We start from the raw sequence: 20,898 nt of genomic DNA on the forward strand, positions 1-20,898 counted from the left end.
TTCGCCCCTCAAAAAGAGAGACAAGGAAAAAAAAACCTCTCTGGCACTAAGGGACCCAAGCGTCCCGCGATTGGCGATGGGGCACTAAGACCGGTGCAACGCCATCCCTCTACGGCGTTTTTTTCTCCACGTCCACAGCGAATCCACAAGCGTTCGGCGAAACAGATGGCGGCTCCGTGCACCACACGTGCTAAGTGAAGTTGACATTTGTGTACATGTATGGCTATGTATAGTTGGAGTGCGTAGTATGTCTTAGCATTTTTAAGGGAATTAAGTTCAGGATTCCATACTCCATATTTATTTCAATGAACTATTGAGCTTTGATCATTTAATATGTTGAAAAGATCAAAGATACATACCTCGTATTTTATCAGATTAATAAAGCTGGCTCCCCCATATACTCTTACAATTCTATTCTTCTTCCCACAATCCCATACATACATATATTGTCCTTCCATCGGTCGCTATCATTAACCACCAATATCCATAGATTCTCACCATTTCCTCCTCCCTTGCTTTGCAACAATTTCTCCCCACACCGAAACACACACTCCGGGAATTTCCAGCGAGCGGGCGACTCTCGTTCCATGGATCCATATGGATAGCTGGAGCTCCCCAACTCAATCGATCCCAGTGCGATCCCAATCTTTCTCCTATCTCCAGGGACCCGTCAACCCGTCAACTTTGTCGCAGACTGCAACCCAGGTACCCGCCCGGTGAAACTGCAGCCGTCAGACTGGACGGCAATCATACTGTAGAGGCAGGAACCCAGTTTCAGTTGCGACTGGAGCCATCGCAGCTCACATCGGATTATCGATCGATCCACCTACCGAGAAGACAATAACCACACCGGGTTTGTGGGTGACGAGCAATTATCAATGATGCGCTCTCGCGGATCACGTATCAGGCTGGATCCAGGATTGACCAATCGCCCGCTTCACCGTGCTGTGCAAGGTGAACCGAACCAGATAGCGTAATCATGGTTCACGACGGTTATCGGGAAGGGAAGGGAAGTTTGGAACCTGGCGGGACTCGAGATTTGAGGGGGTTTGGAAGTGGTGGATTATCATTCCCTTCTTCATAACTCCCATCATTGGCGCGTTTGATCTCGTCGTGGTGCTAGATCCATCTGCTCCGCCCGTAGATGACTCCCTTACATAATAGACAAACAATCGCCAGCCATAGTAGACAGTGTAAATTACGATTCTATCGTGAAGCCAAAGGGTAATCTGATGACGTATCCTCTCCCTACCCAGGAGAGCAACAGACAAGATTAAGAAAAAGCAAAGATCGCGCCAGTCCTGGCGGGGGTGTTCGTAAGAGCGCCACCCTCCAGTGCTACTGGGCACCAGCAAATGGGCTTATCAGGAGAGGAGGGGCCAGGAGCCGAGCCTTGCCCTCGTTTGTCGACAATTTTGTTGTAGGTTACTGTACGGAGTAGTAATTGGAGTACCTATTCCGGTCTCCCAGCCAGCCCATTCTGCGAAAGGGGAGCCCGTACACTGTCCGTATCCTCCCCTACAGTAGCGAGTATGTATAGGACTTGGCACCATAGCAAAGATTTACCATCCAAATCAGACTATATACGTGGTTCGACAATATTTAGCTGTACTTCTCGTCGTTATCACTCTGCAACAACTACTGTAAGAATCACAATCTCTCTATAATTCTCCCGTCCCTCCCACATTATCATTCTCCACTCACTGGAGTCACTCCCAAGAGCAAACCACTGATTTCGTCGATCCGCATCCCTTAGCGCTCCCTAAAAAGAGCCCCCCCCCCCTCCCCTAACGCCAACCACCAAACACACCAAAACCTCACTGATGACTTCCCGCGTGATCGACATGCCCCGAAAACCCATCCCACAAGCACGGGGCATGATGGCTGGCAAGTTACAACTGCGGACCCATATTACTCCATACAAAGACTCCGTACATACTCCATATGCAGCTTAGTGTAACTCTTCTTATATTATCTGCCGCGCAACAATAGCATTGAAGATTAAACATTGAACATTACGCATGGAAATCTTCCCTCGTGCAGCTTCACTGGCTTATCAACCCACGTTCTCTCTCCTTTTTGTTTCCTTCATCATATTACTGTTCACGATTTGGCCTCTGCCCTCCGTATTAGTTAACCAACTCCTGCTTCATCCGGATTGGCACCGATCAGTTTACCCTGCCGAGGAATTTAGCGCGGCTGAGAGACAGGGAGGGGCGTCTGAACCCGCAAATCATGGGGCATCTTTCGTCGAGATTTACCTTCCCATCCCGCCCCGTGCTTGTCGGGGCATGATTCAGTGTTCCGTTCTCCGTACTGTTTGTGGTTTTATGTATTCATCTACAGTACTATTTCTTGCCTGTTGCTCACATCGACTCTCTCATCAATGGTGGGGGTTATGCTCCGCATGAGGGGCACACCAGACAGGAATGCGTCAACCTCGTGTGCAAAGTACTAGGAATGTACCGTAGGAATGTGGTTCTCGATAATCCCTCGGATTCGCTCCAGCCATACCGCTCGTAGTTACCGCAAAGGGTATCGCGCCAGCTACCAGCATCTGCATGTCGCAGTATCGACTCGTGGGAAGAGAACCACTTCATGAATGAATATTGAATATTGGAATCTAGCTAATGCTCACTATCCTAGGGCGTAGTGCTAGGTGCAGTAATGCGAGTCAGGCAGTTAGCCCCTCTGTTCTTTCCACGGAGCATCTATGGTAGACTAGTGAGACTGTACCCCCTGCAAGATCAATCTTAGCTTAGTACCTCACCGACCCTCACGGTGATGATTCCGCCCCGAAGCCGAAGGAATCAAATCCCAGTTATTGATCATTCCCTCCCCCAGACTCCATACTAATCCTTGTCTCTTCAATTTCCCCCATACAATCATCCAAACTTTCAACTTTGTTTTACAGGGCCATAACTAACTTAACTATCCCCACTCTTTGACTAACAAACTTTACGCGAGCAAGCGACGTCTGGGGAAGCACAGATGTGGAGGTCTTGCGCGATGATCCCAGGGCCGTTGTGCGCCTCTTCCTCTTCTTTTTTCTTCCGGTCGCAGACCCGAGACCGGGCGCGCTGCGACTTTTGTCATGTCAACAACCAATTCATCGAATGGGATGGAGTATGGAGATATTTTCATGATACTACTCCACTATCAGATAGTATGGTACTTATGTACGGAGGCGCAGGTCAAAAACACTTGAAATCAAATCCCGCGGTCTGCTTCTTCGCATTCGCACTCTTTCCGAACCCCGACAAATCACACCCAACTTGCATCCTCGTCATTATTAGGATATAACCATCGGGCAATCTTAATGGCAATCTTAATTGATACCATGCAGATGAGCGCTGTTTGACATTGATGAAAAGTAATCGAGTCGTTCGCAGACTAAGAACCCTTACAGTATTGTGTCTCGCTCAGACCCTATCACTGACCAACCCCTAATCTTGAACCTGGTCCTCTTTAATTCATTTAAAACACTGGGGAACCCGATCACCGCCTACCCTTGCAATCTCATTATCTCACTGCTTGTAAGGTTTCGATTCTCGTTTTTCCATTTCTGCTTCTACTTCTGCTTCTCTGGAAATTTATTATTGAGCATCGGCCGATTATCGTACGACCGTTGGCTGAGCGAGTTAGACCCACTAACGCACGAGACTCCACAGTGCTATCGTCATGGCTAGAAAGAACTTTGCCTACAAGAGGAAATGACCGCGGGGCTTGCAGAAAAGAGAGGAACGGAATGATTCGGGCGACATGGTTATGCATGTGCAAAGTATAATGTGTAGTATATGCAAGTGACAAGTGTCTCATGCGAACGAACACGGAATTGACATCGCCGGACTCCAGGTGTTGGCTACACTTACCATGCATATTTGCTAGAAATTTATGACTCAATATTCTACACAACAATGTGGATTACGCTTCTTTGTGGCACGACAGTGGTCCATAGACTAGAGCACCTCGACTGGAGCATGCGACCAGCTGACAATATCTTCCATATGATTCCTGCTAGCTCATCACGGTTATCAAACAAGAAAAGAGTGATGTAAAGATCACGCCAAGTCATCTCAATTTCAAGTCATCCCTGATCAATGCTTATCTCAGAGACCACCCTTGAGCCTGTTTAGTGTGTATGTTCCTAGCACGATTAAGCACAGATCAAAGGGGATAGATCAGAGCTGAGGCTACACAGATTTAGATTACATTGTCTCTCCCTGTAAGGCAATTCCAGTCCCACGGCATTTGATGACAGTGCAACGAGCACACGATACCCTGGTACAGGTGAAAATCATAACCTCGATGCGGGCTGACCGGATCTAGCCATATTGTTGTTAATCCTGCTGGTAGATCCCATGATCTGGGGAGATATGCACTGCATCTTCGGTTTTTGTGAGAGGATTGTGATCTAGACCGTGGGGTTGCAGGGCTGATGATGGGGTTTGTGAGTTGACGATACTACTAAGGTTCTTCGCAAATGATAACTAGTCAATAGAACTCAAGGAAGACCTCAATAGAGAGAGTACTTCAAAATCTAAGGCAAGATCAACTATAAATCGATCGTCTATGTGCCGGTGGTTCATTTTAATTGGAATGATATTTTGTTTTGATGTCGGGTCATAAAGTCTATCTGTATCTCGTCAAGACATAATAGAGGTATAAAACAAACACATAAAGTGAACAGATCCTTGCTTAGAATCCCAGCTCGTCCTCTCCATCAAACTCCCCAGCGCTACCCATCTCCTCATCATCCTCCAGACCCTCAAAGATCATGAACTTTTCATTCTTGGCGTCGGTCTCTTCCTCAACAAGGTATCCATCGCCAACCTCGCTGTCCTTGAGAACTGAGTCCTTGCCAATAACCGCTCTGCGGCCGACGATACAGCCGGTAAGTGTGCAAGAGCTATTCACGACGGCGCCATCCATGATCAGACACCTTTGCAAGCGAGCGCCGGAACAGATCTTCACATTCGCACCTATCACACTTTCCTTGATCACACACTTTGACTCGACCGTGGTATTCTGACCAACCAGGCAGTCGGACTTGGTGATCGTGGTTCGCTGAGCGATACCCTCAGGGTGTGCGATCTTTTGAGGGAGGGCGAAGGGTGAAGCGGCCGCACCGGCTTCCTCGATAGACTCGAGCTTAGCCAGACGGAGAGCCGTAGAGAGCAGGATCGCACTGCTATCAACACGGCGGACGAATGGTGCAGATCCGCGCTGCACGTAAGCCAGGAGTGGAGGAATCTTCAACTCTGGTTTCTCGGCGTCACTCGAGACATTGGACACTCGGGATGCAAAGGACGAGGTTGGAGGGGGTCGAGCCACGTTGATGTTTGGCCTTGAGCTAGTGGTGGACATGGCGAGAAGATCGATCTCCTCTTCTATTGATTCACCATCGAAGCTTCCATTTTCGGCATGAGCACCATTTTCTCGATGGAAGATCTCGTCCATTCCCAACTTCTCGCCGAGTCCCCGCTGCCATTCAGCCTTAGCCCAGAACCCAACCAGGTCCTCGCTGACTGACTGGAAGGTTTCTTGTCGAAGGGCCAATTCCTTAACCCAGTATGGGAAGATGTAAAGGTGGGCATCTCTGAAGGTGCTAAGCATCTTCACACGAGGGTGCTTCTTTGTGAGCGAATGGCGAAGAAGCAGACCCTTGTCCTGTTCCATCTTCTCCTTCACGGTTGCCATAGGCATAGACAGTACAACCTTGGACAAATTGTGTCTCAGCGCGGCAGGACCGTCAACAGCATGCGATACTGCCGGCGCCTCGTCATCGTCGAGAGGTGCGATAGCCAAAAAGTCGGTACCTTCGCCCTTAACTGATTCTTCACGGTTTTGCGTTTGATAGAATACAGTCAGACCACCGCGACGACCTCTCCTTCTCGCCGCCAGGTCCAGAAGAGGCTGGGCCGTGAGCATTCCGTCCTTCGGAGACGGTAGAGGAGCCTCCCAAAGCACTTTGAGATACCATCCAAGCTTCCAGAAGCGACTCGCCGGGGATTTCGCACACCAAGTCGCAAGGAAGGAGAAGGAAGTCCGTCTTGATGCAGGCTTGCACTTCAGGCAAACGGAGCAGCTCTGCGGTTCCCATGTTGAGATCGAGACCTTTTGGTGCAAGGACTGAGGGCGATGGCGACGGTAGAGAGGTAAGGTGGGGGTTTTGTTGAAGTGCGGCCTGAAGAGGAGCGGCGGTCGAGGGAGGTGTAATCAATGTAATGTCTGCAGCTCGTTCATTAGCTCTTGATCGTAGAAAGCAATTTGGAATGACACAAATTCATACCAGTAATGCCTGATTTCTTCAGCCATGATAGCTGGTAATAGATCAATGGCCGATTGGCCAAGGGAATCAGTGCCTTAGGGTATTCCTCATTTGTGGTGAACGTGTTGAGGGAAACTCCAGGTCCGCACAGAATCAAGGCCTGAATGCCTACCCCAGGAACGACTGCCGAAGGGGGCGGCATTATGCTGACTCTCTGGTCGAGTGTAGGTTTGGTCGAACGAGTGAGCCCCGCGGCAAAAGTGGGATGGACAATTGCTGGGCTGGACGTGGCTCGGGAGATGTAGTTAGGACAAAAGCTTCGCAAGAGCTTCTCCAAGTCTGCTATGACGGTGACTTGCGTTCAAAGCTCTGAAATTGGCCGCGACCCCTCCAGACAATGACTGTTGCTTTGACGCATCAAGCGGGACGCCATTTTTTGATATTGTCACGTGATGATAGCGATGAGTCAGCTCCTGACCCGCCTCCAGATTTAATTGTAACCAAACAGTGCAAACAGAGGTCAGCCAGCCCGTAAACACCGCGGTTACCATGGGGGCTCTCCAGCCACATGTTTCCGTGCCCCGAGGTCGAGGTCTCATCTTCCCTCCTGCATCTCCTGCACTTCCTGCGCCTTCGCCACGTCTAGTCCATTGTCGAGGAAGCGTGAAATGTGACTGGCAAGTCATTGCGACCGCGATTGAATACCTCTAAATGCGCTATCTCTAAACAGCATCCCCGCGATCGCAATGTCTTTTCCCCAGGATTCCCGTCGCCGTCGCGGTGGAGCCGGCACCGGTTTCAGCTCGACAGGCCGACGAACCGCCATGGGCTATTGGATTCCCCTGGCTCTCACAGTGGGAGTTGCGACACTGAGCATTGCGGCCTGGATATGGAGCGAACGTGACGAGGACGACGAAGATGACCGCCCCCACAATGGTCACTATCCCCCTCCTCCTCCCGGTACCGTCGGTAGTGACCTTCCTCCTCCTTTATATGAGACGGGTGACTATGCGAGAGGTACGGGAACGGATGGAGCACCTGGCGATAACCCTTATGATCCCAGCTTCATGGGTCGTATGCAAGGTGCTTTGCGCCGAACCCCTAGTCCACAACAGCTCTTCGACGGGGCAAGCCGACGAGTTATGGCTGGTGTGACTGCGGCCGGTGCCTATGTTGGCGGTGCACTTACTTCAATTCGGGAAGAAAACCGCGGTGATTTTGAAGATCACACGAGGTGGTCCGAGGAGGCGCAGGCCCGGGCTACTCAAAGAGATCAACAAACTGCTGCCGCACCGACTATGAGCGGAGCGCTACCAAGCCGTGCACCAGCTGCTGGTCAGAATGCTCCTGACAAGAAGAAGAAGACAGTTGCTATTGTTGTCTCATCCCTTTCTCCTCCTGGCTCCGATGAATTCGCTTCGGAACACGCTGTAAGCCTCCTCTATACTCGCTGCCTTGACCTGCTTGATTTATACTGACAATCATAGTCTATTCTGTCTCATCTCCCCGAACATGTTGATCTTGATACTTCTCGAATCTTCGTTTTGATCTATGCCCCGGATCTCAAGCATGCGATTGGACAAGGCAGTGCATCCCACCAGACCACCTCCATTGCGTCCTCCTACTCCAATATTGCAACGGAGGAGGCTAATTCATCCGCTGAATTGGTTGGCGAATTGCCAACCGTGGAGCCCCGCCATGAAGATGATATTGATGGCACAAGCCCGCTCTTCAAGACTTTGTTCACTCAGGGCCAGGCAATTGTTGAAAAAGAGACCATGATCATGCCATTCAACACTGCCAGCGGCTATGTCCACCTCGTGCGCCATCTTTCGCCCGACCTGGTTTATGTCCAGGAATCCCTTACCGGCAATGAGGGTGACGCTGTCCAGCACATTGCAGGCTGGGTTCGCCAGGTCATTGTTGTCGTTGGCGATGAAGGTGGCCGCGGCGGCCTCATTGACAGTGATGATGAATCTGCTCTTGCTGACAAGGGAGAGAAATGGTGGCAGAAGGAGGGCACCATTGGTATCGGCAAGCGCATTGATGTCGTCGACGCGCTTCGTGTAGGAGATGACTGGCGCCGCCGAGTGCGTGGGTTGGACTAAGCAACCTCCTCAAATATGATCTGCCAAAGCCCCATGATGTTAATGTTGATACTCTTTTACCTGCATGTCTATATTTGCTCTCAGCTTCCCCCTTTGATGATTGTGTGCCTTCGATTCCCCTGTGTCTTCTTTTTGCTTTATGTTTGGTTATGCGCGGCTTAGTTATAATCCAGAAACGTCAGTTCTTGACGCTCAAAACGCTGGCATGCTGCCTATACAGTATCTAGATAGTTCCACTGAAATATACTCACCTTGCTCTGAACAAATATGTAGCTGCCTTTGCTTTCTAGTGTTTGCTATATGGATACTAGTCACATGATCGTGTCTTTTTCAATCTTCTGAAACCTTGACCGAGCTTAGCTTCATCAAACATCTGACTATTGAGAAATCGACTCGATCGTTGAAATCGGGACAAAGACATTCAAGAACCATAGGACTGCTTCTTGGTGATAAATACAATGGCAGAAACACGCTAATCCCGGAGCGGAAGCTCACGTGACAGCGTCACGTCTCGCCCGCGGCTTGGCATCATCACCTCACTCTGCAAGGCTTCCGTCGACCAGCGCCTCTTCGGACCCTTCTCCCAAGCGACATCGATTGATGGACGCCTCCGCTCTCTTTAACAAGTCATCTCTGGCGACTCGATCCAATTTCTCACTCTGAACTCGCCGCGTTGGTGACCAGGGCCGACCGACCGATCCCCACATGTCTCGCGCCTCGGTCATCCCATTCTTTCTTGGACCCCGGCTTTCAACCAACATCCTCGAATCGGTCTCCCGATAAAGTCTACGCTCACCTCTTGGGAGATTCCGTGTCGCGCTCTGTGCGCCGATAATCATGGCGACCGCGGTCTCGAAGCCAAGCTCTCATCCTCCGAAGATGAAGCGGCCGCCCCCGCCTTTCCCCCAGACTGGGGTGAACGGAGTCAAGGCTCAGCAATCATCATCCTCTCCAACCGCCACCTCCCAACATCCTCTCGGTAATATCTCAGCTGGATCGAGCTCCAGTCTGGCCAATGGCGTGGCCAATTTGTCAAATAATTTCAGAGGCGCCTCAAACCGAATCAAAACCCAGTCGCAACGGCCCAGCGACGGAGCTTCGCGACAGACCCGGCCAGTGACACGAAATTCACTTGCCGGGAACGACCACCGGACTGCGAAGATGAATCCTGAGCCATATGGTGAGACCTGGATCTGCGCACAATTGGCCAACGCCGTGTTATTGTTGTTTCTGCGATTACTGACTCAGTCTGACCGCTACAGTCAAAACAACATCCTACATCCTCAAGAAATATGCGAAATGTCCCCCCTCTCTCATTTTGCATCTCCATCCCACCCACTTTCGATTCGAGCAACAAGACGGAAGCTTCCCATACAATTCGGAGATGAAAGTAATCATTGAACACCTACGCGCCGGGACGGTTCCGCACGAGATTCTCGAGGAGCTATTGCGTGGGGGCGTGAGGTTTTATGAAGGTATTTATCAGCGTCTGCTTATGATATGACATGTTTTAAAGAATCCATACCGATAACAATCCTCTCAAGGTTGCCTCATCGTGCGCGTGGTGGACCATAAGTCCCTGTCCGCACAAACGCAAAAGACTTCCGTTTCAACAAGCAATGAGAACAACACACCCTTCTCTCTCCACAACTACAATGAGCACGTCACCCCCTCGGCATTCGTCCCTTACCCGAAGCAGAATCAGCTCACCACCGATGTACAAAGCATCAAGGCACCGGAGACCCCAGCTCCTGGCCAAACCCAGACCGAGAATCCAGCGAGTGGCGAGAGTGCCGAAGTTCAGAGCCAAGTCAATGGATCAGAGCAGAAGCCTGCTACACCGAAACCTCGCGTCTTCACTACTGTTCTTCACCCTACGCCGCGCGCATTGCAGGCGGAATTGACTCTCCTCGTGACCACCCCGGATCCAAGAGCCGCTCTTGCACACCACTCTCGTACACAGTCCTCATCAGTTATTCCTCAATCCCCTGCCACCACACAACCGGACCGGAGCCACCCCGCAAAGCGACAGAAGACGCTCGTAGAACCACAAGACCTTCCCCAATGCGAGTCGCTTCTTGTGAATTGTTTGGCTCCACCTCTCTATCTCGATCCCGTGGACAGCTTTGAAGAAGCGCAAGTCCTGCTGGAGTTCCTGAAGAGTCCGCTACACAGTAACCCGCCACCATCGCCCAAGCGTCGCAAGAGAACTGTGGCCGAACTTGCTGCAGATGAGGCCCTTGCAGCCGAAGAAGAGCGATTCATGCTCATTATGGATGAGCGTCTTCAGCCTACCGCTTCGGGAGCCGCTGGTAGCTCCAAGACCGCTGCTGTGGATGACACCGCCGGTGTAGCACCGTTCGAGCCTCGTTTCTCTCGCTTCAAAACCTTGGAGACGATTCGGATGCAGCACGAGGAAAAGGCGAAGCGTGAGCACGAGATGAAGCTCAAACAAGAGCTTGCCAAGAGACAGCAGCAAGAACAGGAGAAAGAACGACGACGTGCCTTGGAACAGCAGCAGGCAGAACAGCATGCCAAGGAAGAGGCGCGTAGACAGCAACTCGCAGCCCAGCAGGCGCAAGCTCAACTGGCGGCTCAAAACCGCCACGTTATGGCCCAGCCGAATGGTGTCACTCAAGGACAGCAGTCCTCTCCCATTGTACGCCACCAGACCCCTCACAGCACTTCGTCGCCGCTTGTTGGTAACGCCATCGCACACCAGGCCGTTCCAATGAGTATCAGCGCATCCCAGCAATCGGGAAGCCCTCCACGACCTCCATCCTCTATGCAGCATGGTCATCCAAACATGATGGGCCATCCTATGGCTCCTTCAAGAAGCCAACAAGGACCTAGCCGACATGGAACTCCACAGATGACTCAGGCTACTCCGGCAATGTCACAAGCCACGCCTATCATGCGCAATGTCACACCCACGCAGCGGATGAACCAAGGCAGCCCTACCCACACCATGGCTCAAACCCCGATGATGAACCAGCCTATGGCCCAAACCCCGCAAATGAATGGTGCTGGTATGGGTCTCACGCCGCAACAGCAAATGTTGCTACAGCAGAGACAACAGCTGCTTGCTCAACAGGGTGGCCAAATGGGTGGTGCGACCCAATTCACTCCACAGCAGCTTGCTCAGTTGCAAGCCAATGCGCACGCTGCTCAGAACATCAAATCGCATCAACAACAGCAGATGTTGCAAGCTCAGCAGGCCCAGCAAGCTCAGCATCAACAGCAGCAGCAGCCTAATATGCAAAACATTCCCCAGCACAGCCAGCAAGCATATCAGGCACAGCTCATGCGTGCTCAATTCGCACAGATGCAGATGGTGAAGCAGGCTGGAGGTCAGATCCAGCAGGGTCAACCGAACCAACAGCAGCAGCAACAATTACATCAGGGCAGCCCCCAAATGACAGCTCAGCAGCAGCAACAGCAGCAGATGCTGATGGCGGCCGCGCAGGCGAACGGGGGTCAGATGCCAAATATCCAAGGTGCCAATATTGCTCAGCGATACAACCGAATTTACCAGCAACGTCTTCTCCAGCTACGACATGAGATGTCCCAGCGATATATGACTCAATATGGACCACCTACCCAATATCCACCCCAGATTGCTCAGCAATACGGTGCTGGCTTGGAGAAGAACGCCAAGGCCTGGGTTCAAGACTTGATGCGACGTGACCGCGAAGCCGCCCAGCAGCAGCGAGCGAGTGCCATGCACGCCCAGCAGATGCAGCAGCAGCAGCAGCAGCAGCAGCAGCAAAATATGATGCACAATGGAATGGGGAATTGATTGCACAGGACAGGGCTTAGAATCGATACTTGCCTTTACTCACCCCAAGCTTGATGTGTGCTCTTATGGATCTACGACATCATACATGACATTTGACGGGGACTAGTATTTTCCAGGTAGGAATTCGGCAAAGGTTTGCGTGTTGAAGAGCCAGAAATTCCCTTTCTGGTATCATCTGCATTTGGTTTCGTTTCTTCATGATTTTTTTGCCCCCATTTGTTTTTTTTGGTAACTTTCACATTTCTTTTTTTCATTCGAATTGTACAGGGCTCAGGCAGCACGGAGGTTCAAAGGCCGGTGTTACGGCAATATTTTGCCATGGAAGCTTCCCGCATGTTTTTACTTTTCCCTTCTTGATTGTACTATTTTTTGGGAACTGGCTGTTCCTTTTCTTTCCTTTTTTTTTGCTGCTTTTGTTTGGCGGGGGTTCCAATGGGTTCAGGATTTGATACCATTCTGCACAGGAGTTCATTTCTTCCAATCAGGAAGAGGGTTTGGTTGTCTGTTCTTTTTTCTTTCGTTCGGCGGAGGGCGAATTGGCCCAAAATGCAATACGACACCAGTTTATGTCCCATAGGTTGTCAAGCCAATTCAATTTTCATATACCCACTTCCGTTATCCCTTGAGCATTATTCTTTCATAACCCGAGTATTCGCTATGTTGTAATATCCCCGGCAAGCGTCCTCCACTCCTGTACTCTCTCCACGTCGGGTACGGCTGCCTGGGGTAAAGCCCACAGCCATGTCGGGGTAAAATACGCCGATCGGGATATCCGAGTCGAGTCCTCCACACCCACGCTAGGCACTCCCCAATCTTGACTTATTTGCTGTCGCGGGGTTCCAATATGCTTCACACACGCGTCTGACCTCTTGTGGATTTATCTTGCAAAATGGTGTCTTCCTGGACGAAATCAGCGCAATGGATCTGGGCGCCCAACTATCGTGAAGAGGACACTCATGTTGGTCGATACTTTCTCTTCCGCAAGACCTTCCAATGGACTGCTCTGGCAGGAGTGAGTGAGTTTCCTGTTCATGTCTCTGCAGATAGTCGTTATCGACTGTATGTGAATGGCCAACGTGCGAGCTTTGGCCCGTGCAAGGGTTACGCAGAGCAGTGGCACTATGAGACAGTCGATATCCTCCCGTACTTGAAGGAAGGGGAGAACGTGATCAGCGCTCGCGTGCTGCGGTATTCGTTCCTCAAACCTGGGTCATCGTCGATCATTCGCATAGAGTTGCCGGGATTGATGGTGTATGGCGAGATTGAGGTGAGTACCTGCAAAGGAATTTTCTGGATCTACCAAATTCTAATGACAAGCGTACCAGGGACTTTCAGTAGCTACCGACGAAACATGGAGATGTGTGGAGGAAACCAGCCGACAGATCGTTCCTTACTCCGAGTGGAACTTCATACTCGGCCCTCCGTTCCTCTCTAACCACGAGAGGACGGCAGAGGCACCGGAACTCACTGGATGGGAGCTATCCGGGTTTGACGATTCCAATTGGGAGAACGCGATTTTCCCATTCCGCCCAGCTAAGATGCTTCCAATGACGAGCCCTTGGAGATTGGCTCCTCGCCCCATTCCTGCACTGCCTGAAGTCCCCGGGAGATTTGATAGAGTGGTCAAATGTGATAGCTCGATCGCGCAGGATCAGTGGAAGAGCTTCATTGAAAGGGATGGTCCCGTTGTTATTGCCCCCGGCGAGACAGTTACCGTCGACATTGAAGTGAGCTCTTTGACGACAGGCTTTATTACCCTTCAGTGCAGCGGTGGTAAAGGCTCGGAGGTCATTATTCATTACGCCGAGTGTTACGAGAAGGATCTTGGGGTGGAAGTTGCCCCGTTCCCCAAGCCTCGATCTAAATCTAATCGAGCCGACTCCAGCGGCCGGCTGTACGGAATCAAGGATTTCTATAACGTAGTTGACGGCCAGTCAGAGCACACGTTTGAGCCGTTCTGGTTTAGGACATTCCGATACATCCAACTCAAGATCACGGGTGGGGGGCAGCCATTGACTCTTCGAAGCTTCACACTGCGCGAGAATAACTATCCACTCGAAATCACGACTGAAATTCAAGCCGGTGCAGAATTGGACAATATCTGGAACATCAGTCTAAGAACCTTGCAAAACTGCCGACATGAAACATATGAGGACTGTCCCTTCTACGAGCAGAATCAATTCGTATCGGACTCGCGCCTGCAGATGCTCTTCACTTACCAACTTTCCTCCGATGATCGACTCGCCCGCAAGACTTTGCAGGAGTTCCACGCAAGCCAGGGTCCCGATGGGTTGATCAAAGCTCAATTCCCTGCTGGGTTCCGCAGTACCCAGATTCCTCAATTCTCTTTGTACTTTGTGGCGATGGTGTATGATCATATGCATTATTTCGCCGACGCTGCTATTGTGCGGAAGTACTTGAGCACTATTGATGGCATCCTGAACCATTTCAATGAGCGGCTCAATGAGTTTGGTCTTGTTGGTCGTTTCGATCGCGATACTTGGCCATTCATTGACTGGGTACCGGAATGGTCTGTCCCTGGAAAGATATTCGAGTCCTGCATGCCGCGGGCATATACCAACACCGGAGCTGCCACATTTAACAGTCTACTATACATCGTGGCACTGATGCAAGCAGCTGAAGTCTGTACTTTCGTTGGGAGAAATGATACTGCGCGAGAGTATACTGCTCGTGCAGATGCCCTGCGGAGTGCTGTTAACCGCCACTGTTACAAAGACGGACTTTATCTGGATGGGCCCTCGGCCAAGGAATTCAGCCAGCACAGCCAGGTCTTTGCCATTCTCTCCGAGAGCATTACAGGGACTGCAGCCAAGGAGCTCATGTCCCGAACGCTGGAAGACACATCTCTGGCAAAGTGCTCCTATTCAATGAAGTTCTACCTCTTCCGTGCCGTCGAGAAAGTTGGACTATACACACAATCTTTCTCCAATATGATCGAGCCGTGGAGACGTATGATCGCAGATAACCTGACTACATGGGCTGAGTTTGAGGAGAATGCCCGCAGTGATTGTCACGGTTGGAGCGCGAGTCCCGTGCACGAAATCGTGACCCAGGTCTTCGGTGTCTCGCCTGCGCTACCGGGGTTCAAAAAGATTCGCATTGCTCCTCGGATGGAGCTTCTGGACAGCGCTAGTGGAACATTCTTTACATCGGCGGCCGATGTCTCTGTATCCTGGACAAAGGAGGGAGGGCTAGAGGTGAAAGCAACTGCGGATGTGGACGTGGAAGTTGTACTTGATGGGGTTTCATTGTTTCAAAAGCTCGAAAAAGGCAAGGCGGTTGCTTTCTCCCGGAAGGAAGTTTCATGTTGGAACTATGTATAATCCCGTGGCAGAGTTATGACTGGGTCTTCTTAAATATGCGCAATTATAGAGCTGTCTAGCATAGCTTAATGACTGCAAATGTATGAGGTCTCAGATTATGGCCCTAAGTAGTAAGGTACTGTTTTTATGTTCCCAGCTTTGATGATCTTTATGATAGATGCACGGGTACTAATCGAATTTGCCTCTGAAAGTTGCTATGGTAGAATATCGGAACTCCCGAGGGAAGGCTAGTTCACCGAGGGTTAAAAGAGGATATGGAAACCCCAACCTGACGGTAGTACACACTGTCTTGGTATACTAGTTGACCGTACTACATAAGCACTTATCGGCCCCACTGGCCATCCAAAGCCGAAGCCGATGAAGCCGAAGAATGCAGCATATCAAAAGCTAACAACTTACATTTTCGGCCCCATCTTACAAAATATTGTAACTTTTTTGTTATCATCCTCGCCTAAATGACTCAATGAGTCAATACCGATCGGGTTATCCCTGATAACCCCTCTAAAGCAGTGGGGAAAGTGAAAATTCAACAAAGTGGACAGTGGACAGTGGACAGTGGACAGTGGACATATCCCGTTCCCCGGAATAGCCGAGCACAAGTCGGTTTATCGTCCCCCGAATTTCGCTTCACAAGTGGGTCAGGACGACGATGCTCCCCCACAACTGGGAAAGACTGGGGAGGTTCCTTCATATGCTGGCCTCTGGATTTCTCCAAAAACCCTACAGGTTTCGTCCGTAGATCCTGAAAGTTGCACCAGAAACCAAGCACCAAGATGGACACTCGTGAGACGACAAAATCCGACTCTGCGCATTTGGAAAATGTGGCAAACCTGCCAGACAAGTTGACAGTGTGTGTTTCATCGCCGTGGAAATGTATAGCTGAGAATCCCGTGGTGATTCTGTTCTGTCTCTATGGCAATCTTGGCGCGTTGATGTATGGGTTCGATAACCTGGTGTTGTCGCTGGCACTCTCCATGCCTGGATTTGAGTGAGCATTGCCCTTCCATGGTCTTTTTGTTCATGATCGTGCTGATAAGATACCAGGATTCAATTTGGCGAGCTTAGCAATGGATCCTATGTTATTCCAGCGTATTGGCAATCTCTGTGGAGTGCCATGTCCCAGGTTGCCACCATGTTGGGAGCTACCACCGCTGGACCGGTGCAGGATCGTTTCGGTCGTCGTGCTTCTTTCCTGCTAGGTGCGATATTCTCCGTTGCAGGTGTAGCCGTCGTGTATACAGCATCAACTCCGGGAGTTTTCCTCGCGGGAAAGATTGTCAATGGCCTGTCTCTGGGTATCTGCTTGACGAGTGGACAGACGTACATTTCCGAAGTGTCTCCAATGCAGATTCGTGGCATTGCCCTGTCTGCCTTTACTTTCTGCATGGTAAGAACGTCATCCTGGTGGCGATGGCCTATCTTCCATGAATTCTTGACACTAACGATGTATAGAACCTTGGATACATGATTGCTGCTTCCGTTGCGCTACCCCGTATGTCGATGGTAACACCGGCTGCATACAAGGTACGTCCCTTAACACAACTTCAGATCTACATATGGACCCTTGGGACACTGGAAAGCATCAAGTACTGACTTTACACTCTCAAGGTGCTATTTGCCGCCGCTTGGGTCTGGCCAGGCGTCATCATTCTCTTGCTTCCTTTCATTCCCGAGTCTCCCTACTTCCTCGTCATGAGAGATGAACTTGACAAAGCTCAAAAATCCCTCGCACGACTTGGAAACAATCCTTCGCAGGTCACGCCCCTCCTAGATCAAATCGTCCGAGTCAACGAAGAGGAAAAGGCCCGAAGTGCTGCCGCCGAGGGAGCCAGTTTCCTCGAATGCTTCCGCGGTATTAACTGGCGTCGTACCCGAATTATCCTTATTTGCAACGGTCTCTCGCAGGTCGTCGGTGCTAGTTTCATGTCCAACGGTCCTTATTTCCTTGTCTCGGCAGGTATGTCCTCGGCTAAGATTGGTATGATGACTGAGATTGGTATTGGCTTTGGTCTTGCCAGTTCCATTTTGACTGCCTATCTCATGGCGAAATGTGGACGTCGAAGACTAATCATGTTCGGTCTGTCTCTTTCGACCGTGTTTTACACTGTGATGGGAATTGCCGGATGCTTCCCAAATTCAACCACCGCGTTATGGTAAGTCTCATTGATATCGCTTTCCTCCGGCTTCTGAACAGGCCCGAATATCAAGGGATATGAGCACATTCTGACAATTAACTAGGGTTATCGGTGTCTTCCTCGAACTGACCTGGTGGGTCTACGGTCCAGCCATCGGCCCAGCCATGTCGATAGCCGGAGAAGTCTCCGCAGTGCGTCTCCGCGCAAAGTCCATGGCTGTAGGATTCACATTCAACTACTTTTTCTCTACCGTCTGGAACGTGGTTATGCCGTACTTGTACAACCCAGATGAGGCCCATCTAGGCGGCAAGATCGGATGGATCTTCTCTTTCTTGGGTCTTGTTACCCTGGCTATCATCCACTTTGAGGTACCGGAGACCAAGGGACGGTCCTTTGAAGATTTGGATGAGATGTTCAATGAGAAGGTCAGCACTCGGGGATTCCGTACATACCAGTGCTGTCTGCCCCAAGAGCTGCGGAAGCTTGATGATGAGTAGTAGTATGGGTACTTTGGCTACCGTGTCCGGTACACGGGGGTTTACAATTGGAGTTGCATTGTTATAAAGAACTGCCACACCATTCATCCGGAGCACCGAGCTTGGTTCATATTACAGCGTCCAGAAGACTCGTATATCCAATAGAAATTACCATCTGTAAGATGATCAAGAGCAAACGACATTTGTCTCGTGTTATTGTTTATGACTTGCGCTAGAGATACCCTTCACGTCCTCGAATAACCTTGTAGAATATCCTCAGGTTTCGATCGATGGCAGTCCTCAAATGGTGGCTGTGCATACAATTCTCCATCGGATTCTTCGATCCATCTACATGCAGTGCTGACATAACCATTTCTAGGTGTAGATTAGTGGATTGGAGGATGCTGTAGTCTAATTTTAATCAAAAACGGGGCACATCGAGTATCAGGTTATAAGTTGCTACATATTATCACCCATGAAAGTGAATAAAAGAAATAAATAGAGAAATACAGCATGATCCAGAGAATCAGCTCATTCACCGCTGGAAACTCAGGCGTCTATAGGACAGGAACTACACCGACATCAGCTGCATTGATATGCACTAATTTCCCTTTTTGAACATAAAAAACCACGTATAATATCCTCAGGGAGAGAACATCATAATTAGAGACACAATTAATTCATTGTCAAATTTTAAACACTATCAGATCACCCTTCATGCACTGTCACGCCCATCCCGGAGCGAGGGATAGCGATCACAGCACGCGTACCCCACGATAGTATGCACGAAAGCAACAAATCTATGATATTGCGTAAAAAACGAACATCTTTCCCAATAATCTCCAGACACTCCATGCATGTTCATCACTTCACCCTCCATAGCCAAAATCTTATTCACTCACAAGTCCAGACCGACTCGAAGAATAACATGGTATCCCAACACTCGAATCTCACATTCCAATGCACGCCGCACAATGCACTGCAAAGCCATGCACTGAGGCCGAGGCTGCAGCAGGCATTCCTCATTCAAAGGTTGCATCAACAAGAAAAGAAAAAAATTTGTTTTGTAGGATCCTGCACAGTCCGAATTCCTCCCCATCTAGGAAATAAGGTAGAAAGTAGAGAAATTCCCAACGGAAGCCAGATTCTGCAGGCTGTGCATGATCACGAATGTGCAGAAAGTACAGTACGGTCTTTTGACTATTTCCTTTCCCCAAGAAGCCGGCGACATTACGCACAGACATGCCAACCCAACACGCGGCAGGGATCTAACTGGTCGGGCATTACTTAGGAATGTTGAGGATGGAGCATTATGAATAGAATTACTGTATAAGACGTTTTGCAGATGCGCTAATAATCGCGGTGAGCTTGTAGCGTACGCGGCGTGGATTCGATGACTGCGGAGTCTTTTTCCGGAATCTATACTTACTACTCCGTGAGACTGTACTAATTATATGGTCCCAAAAGATACGACCTTACATCGACTTCAAACTAACAGATTATCGAAGAAAAAAGAAAACAAAGACATTATGCAGATCCCGCGCAAAAGCAAAAGAAAGGTCCCTCAATAGCGTAGTCGGGCCCTGTTTCCGAACCAGGCGGCGACAAAGAGGAAAAAAAAGCAACGACAATAGATCTACGCACCGCGTGTATAATCTATAATGTGTCTATCCAGAGTTCGGAGAATACAAGTAAAAAGTACGGGATAGCTACTTTCCATCGCTTCAAGAAAATAAAAGCAGGAATCAGGGTCGTTGGCGCGATGTAACCGCGAGCTCAGGGTCCAGGCAAAAGAAGTTGCAACGCAGAGTGGAGTACATAATTTCAAATTATGGTAAATATTTCTTGGAAATAAAATCCCTGAGTTAGGAATAGATGGACCAATAGCAATTCAACAATTGTGAGATTACTTCTAAGCACAATAGTCATGGGCTAGACTTCCAACTGGTGGGAAGTACAGCATGCTCAACCGCGCGACTTTCAGGCTGCACCCCCAGACTTGGCGAATAGGATATGCACAGATAATCAGGAGAAGCTAAGCAAGAAGTCATCTCTGTTCTAGACCGGATCTTTGCCACAGATGAACCAGTTCATCCGATGAACACCAAGGTCCAAGCCATGGCCGCAAGCCCCGGAGAATGATGGTATGCAAGAGACCCGATCTGGTTGCTAGGAACGCATTCGCAGAGAGGCCCAACGGTGTCCAAACTCTTAAGTCATTGTCAAAGTGACCCAAAAATTTAGCAAGTCCGAGCACCATGCCATGTACCTGGCAGAAGACCTATGTACTAGTTCCAGTCCCAGTTCCAGAAATGGAAATAGAGGGAAGCGGATCAAGAAGTATCCAAGTTTTTACTCCACATGACACCAGGGAAATCCCATAGCAAACAATAACCCCTTTACAAAGTTCCGTGGCGCAAACCAGGCCGATGTGATTCTTCCCATCAGCCCGGTATGCGTGGATGGCGGAGCCCACGACCCAGACCTGACTCCCTCTACGAGAACGAGGGGAGGACAAAAGTAGCCAAGATCAGAGCGTTGTAATAGTGATGATGCTATGAGCATCTGAAACAGGGGAATTGAGTACCTAGAAGCCAAACCCCCGGGAATGGTTTGTAGAAGACGCATGGAAAGGCGAAGAAAGGGGATGATCGAAGTGGCGGGATCAGGAGACGCAGCCAACGAGATGATGCATACTTCTAGCAGTACAGTACTAGTAAGAACAAGTCCAAGTCCAAGTCCAAGTCCAAGTACAAGCACTCCTG

The 20,898-nt window shown here is 50.0% G+C and overlaps 5 protein-coding genes across 5 annotated transcripts; 4 read left to right on the forward strand and 1 right to left on the reverse strand.

The window, feature by feature from the left end:
• Positions 1-4,698: 4,698 nt before the first annotated feature.
• N7473_009859 (translation initiation factor eIF2B subunit gamma) lies at positions 4,699-6,661 on the reverse strand (the record flags this gene model as incomplete). Its single annotated transcript, XM_057155798.1, is given in 4 exon segments — positions 4,699-5,969; positions 5,981-6,052; positions 6,082-6,231; positions 6,293-6,661. 4 exon segments carry the CDS (start codon positions 6,471-6,473, stop codon positions 4,699-4,701), a joined length of 1,674 nt encoding a protein of 557 aa, XP_057004453.1. The 5' UTR covers positions 6,474-6,661.
• Positions 6,662-7,017: 356 nt separating this feature from the next.
• On the forward strand, positions 7,018-8,379 carry N7473_009860 (uncharacterized protein; the record flags this gene model as incomplete). The annotated part of the gene is made up of 2 exons (XM_057155799.1): positions 7,018-7,701; positions 7,759-8,379. 2 exons carry the CDS (start codon positions 7,018-7,020, stop codon positions 8,377-8,379), a joined length of 1,305 nt encoding a protein of 434 aa, XP_057004454.1.
• An 837-nt stretch (positions 8,380-9,216) lies between these two features.
• N7473_009861 (uncharacterized protein) lies at positions 9,217-12,178 on the forward strand (the record flags this gene model as incomplete). The annotated part of the gene is made up of 3 exons (XM_057155800.1): positions 9,217-9,559; positions 9,642-9,854; positions 9,924-12,178. The coding sequence occupies 3 exons, from the start codon at positions 9,217-9,219 to the stop codon at positions 12,176-12,178; spliced, it is 2,811 nt and encodes a 936-aa protein (XP_057004455.1).
• Positions 12,179-13,067: 889 nt separating this feature from the next.
• On the forward strand, positions 13,068-15,522 carry N7473_009862 (uncharacterized protein; the record flags this gene model as incomplete). The annotated part of the gene is made up of 2 exons (XM_057155801.1): positions 13,068-13,445; positions 13,504-15,522. 2 exons carry the CDS (start codon positions 13,068-13,070, stop codon positions 15,520-15,522), a joined length of 2,397 nt encoding a protein of 798 aa, XP_057004456.1.
• Positions 15,523-16,295: 773 nt separating this feature from the next.
• Positions 16,296-18,154, forward strand: N7473_009863 (maltose permease Mal61; the record flags this gene model as incomplete). Its single annotated transcript, XM_057155802.1, has 5 exons — positions 16,296-16,510; positions 16,567-16,909; positions 16,975-17,046; positions 17,131-17,675; positions 17,761-18,154. 5 exons carry the CDS (start codon positions 16,296-16,298, stop codon positions 18,152-18,154), a joined length of 1,569 nt encoding a protein of 522 aa, XP_057004457.1.
• Between the last annotated feature and the right edge of the window lie 2,744 nt (positions 18,155-20,898).

This window comes from Penicillium subrubescens (genome assembly GCF_028828155.1).
Source record: "Penicillium subrubescens strain IBT 31985 chromosome Unknown utg000007l_segment0_segment0, whole genome shotgun sequence".
Taxonomy (NCBI): domain Eukaryota; kingdom Fungi; phylum Ascomycota; class Eurotiomycetes; order Eurotiales; family Aspergillaceae; genus Penicillium; species Penicillium subrubescens.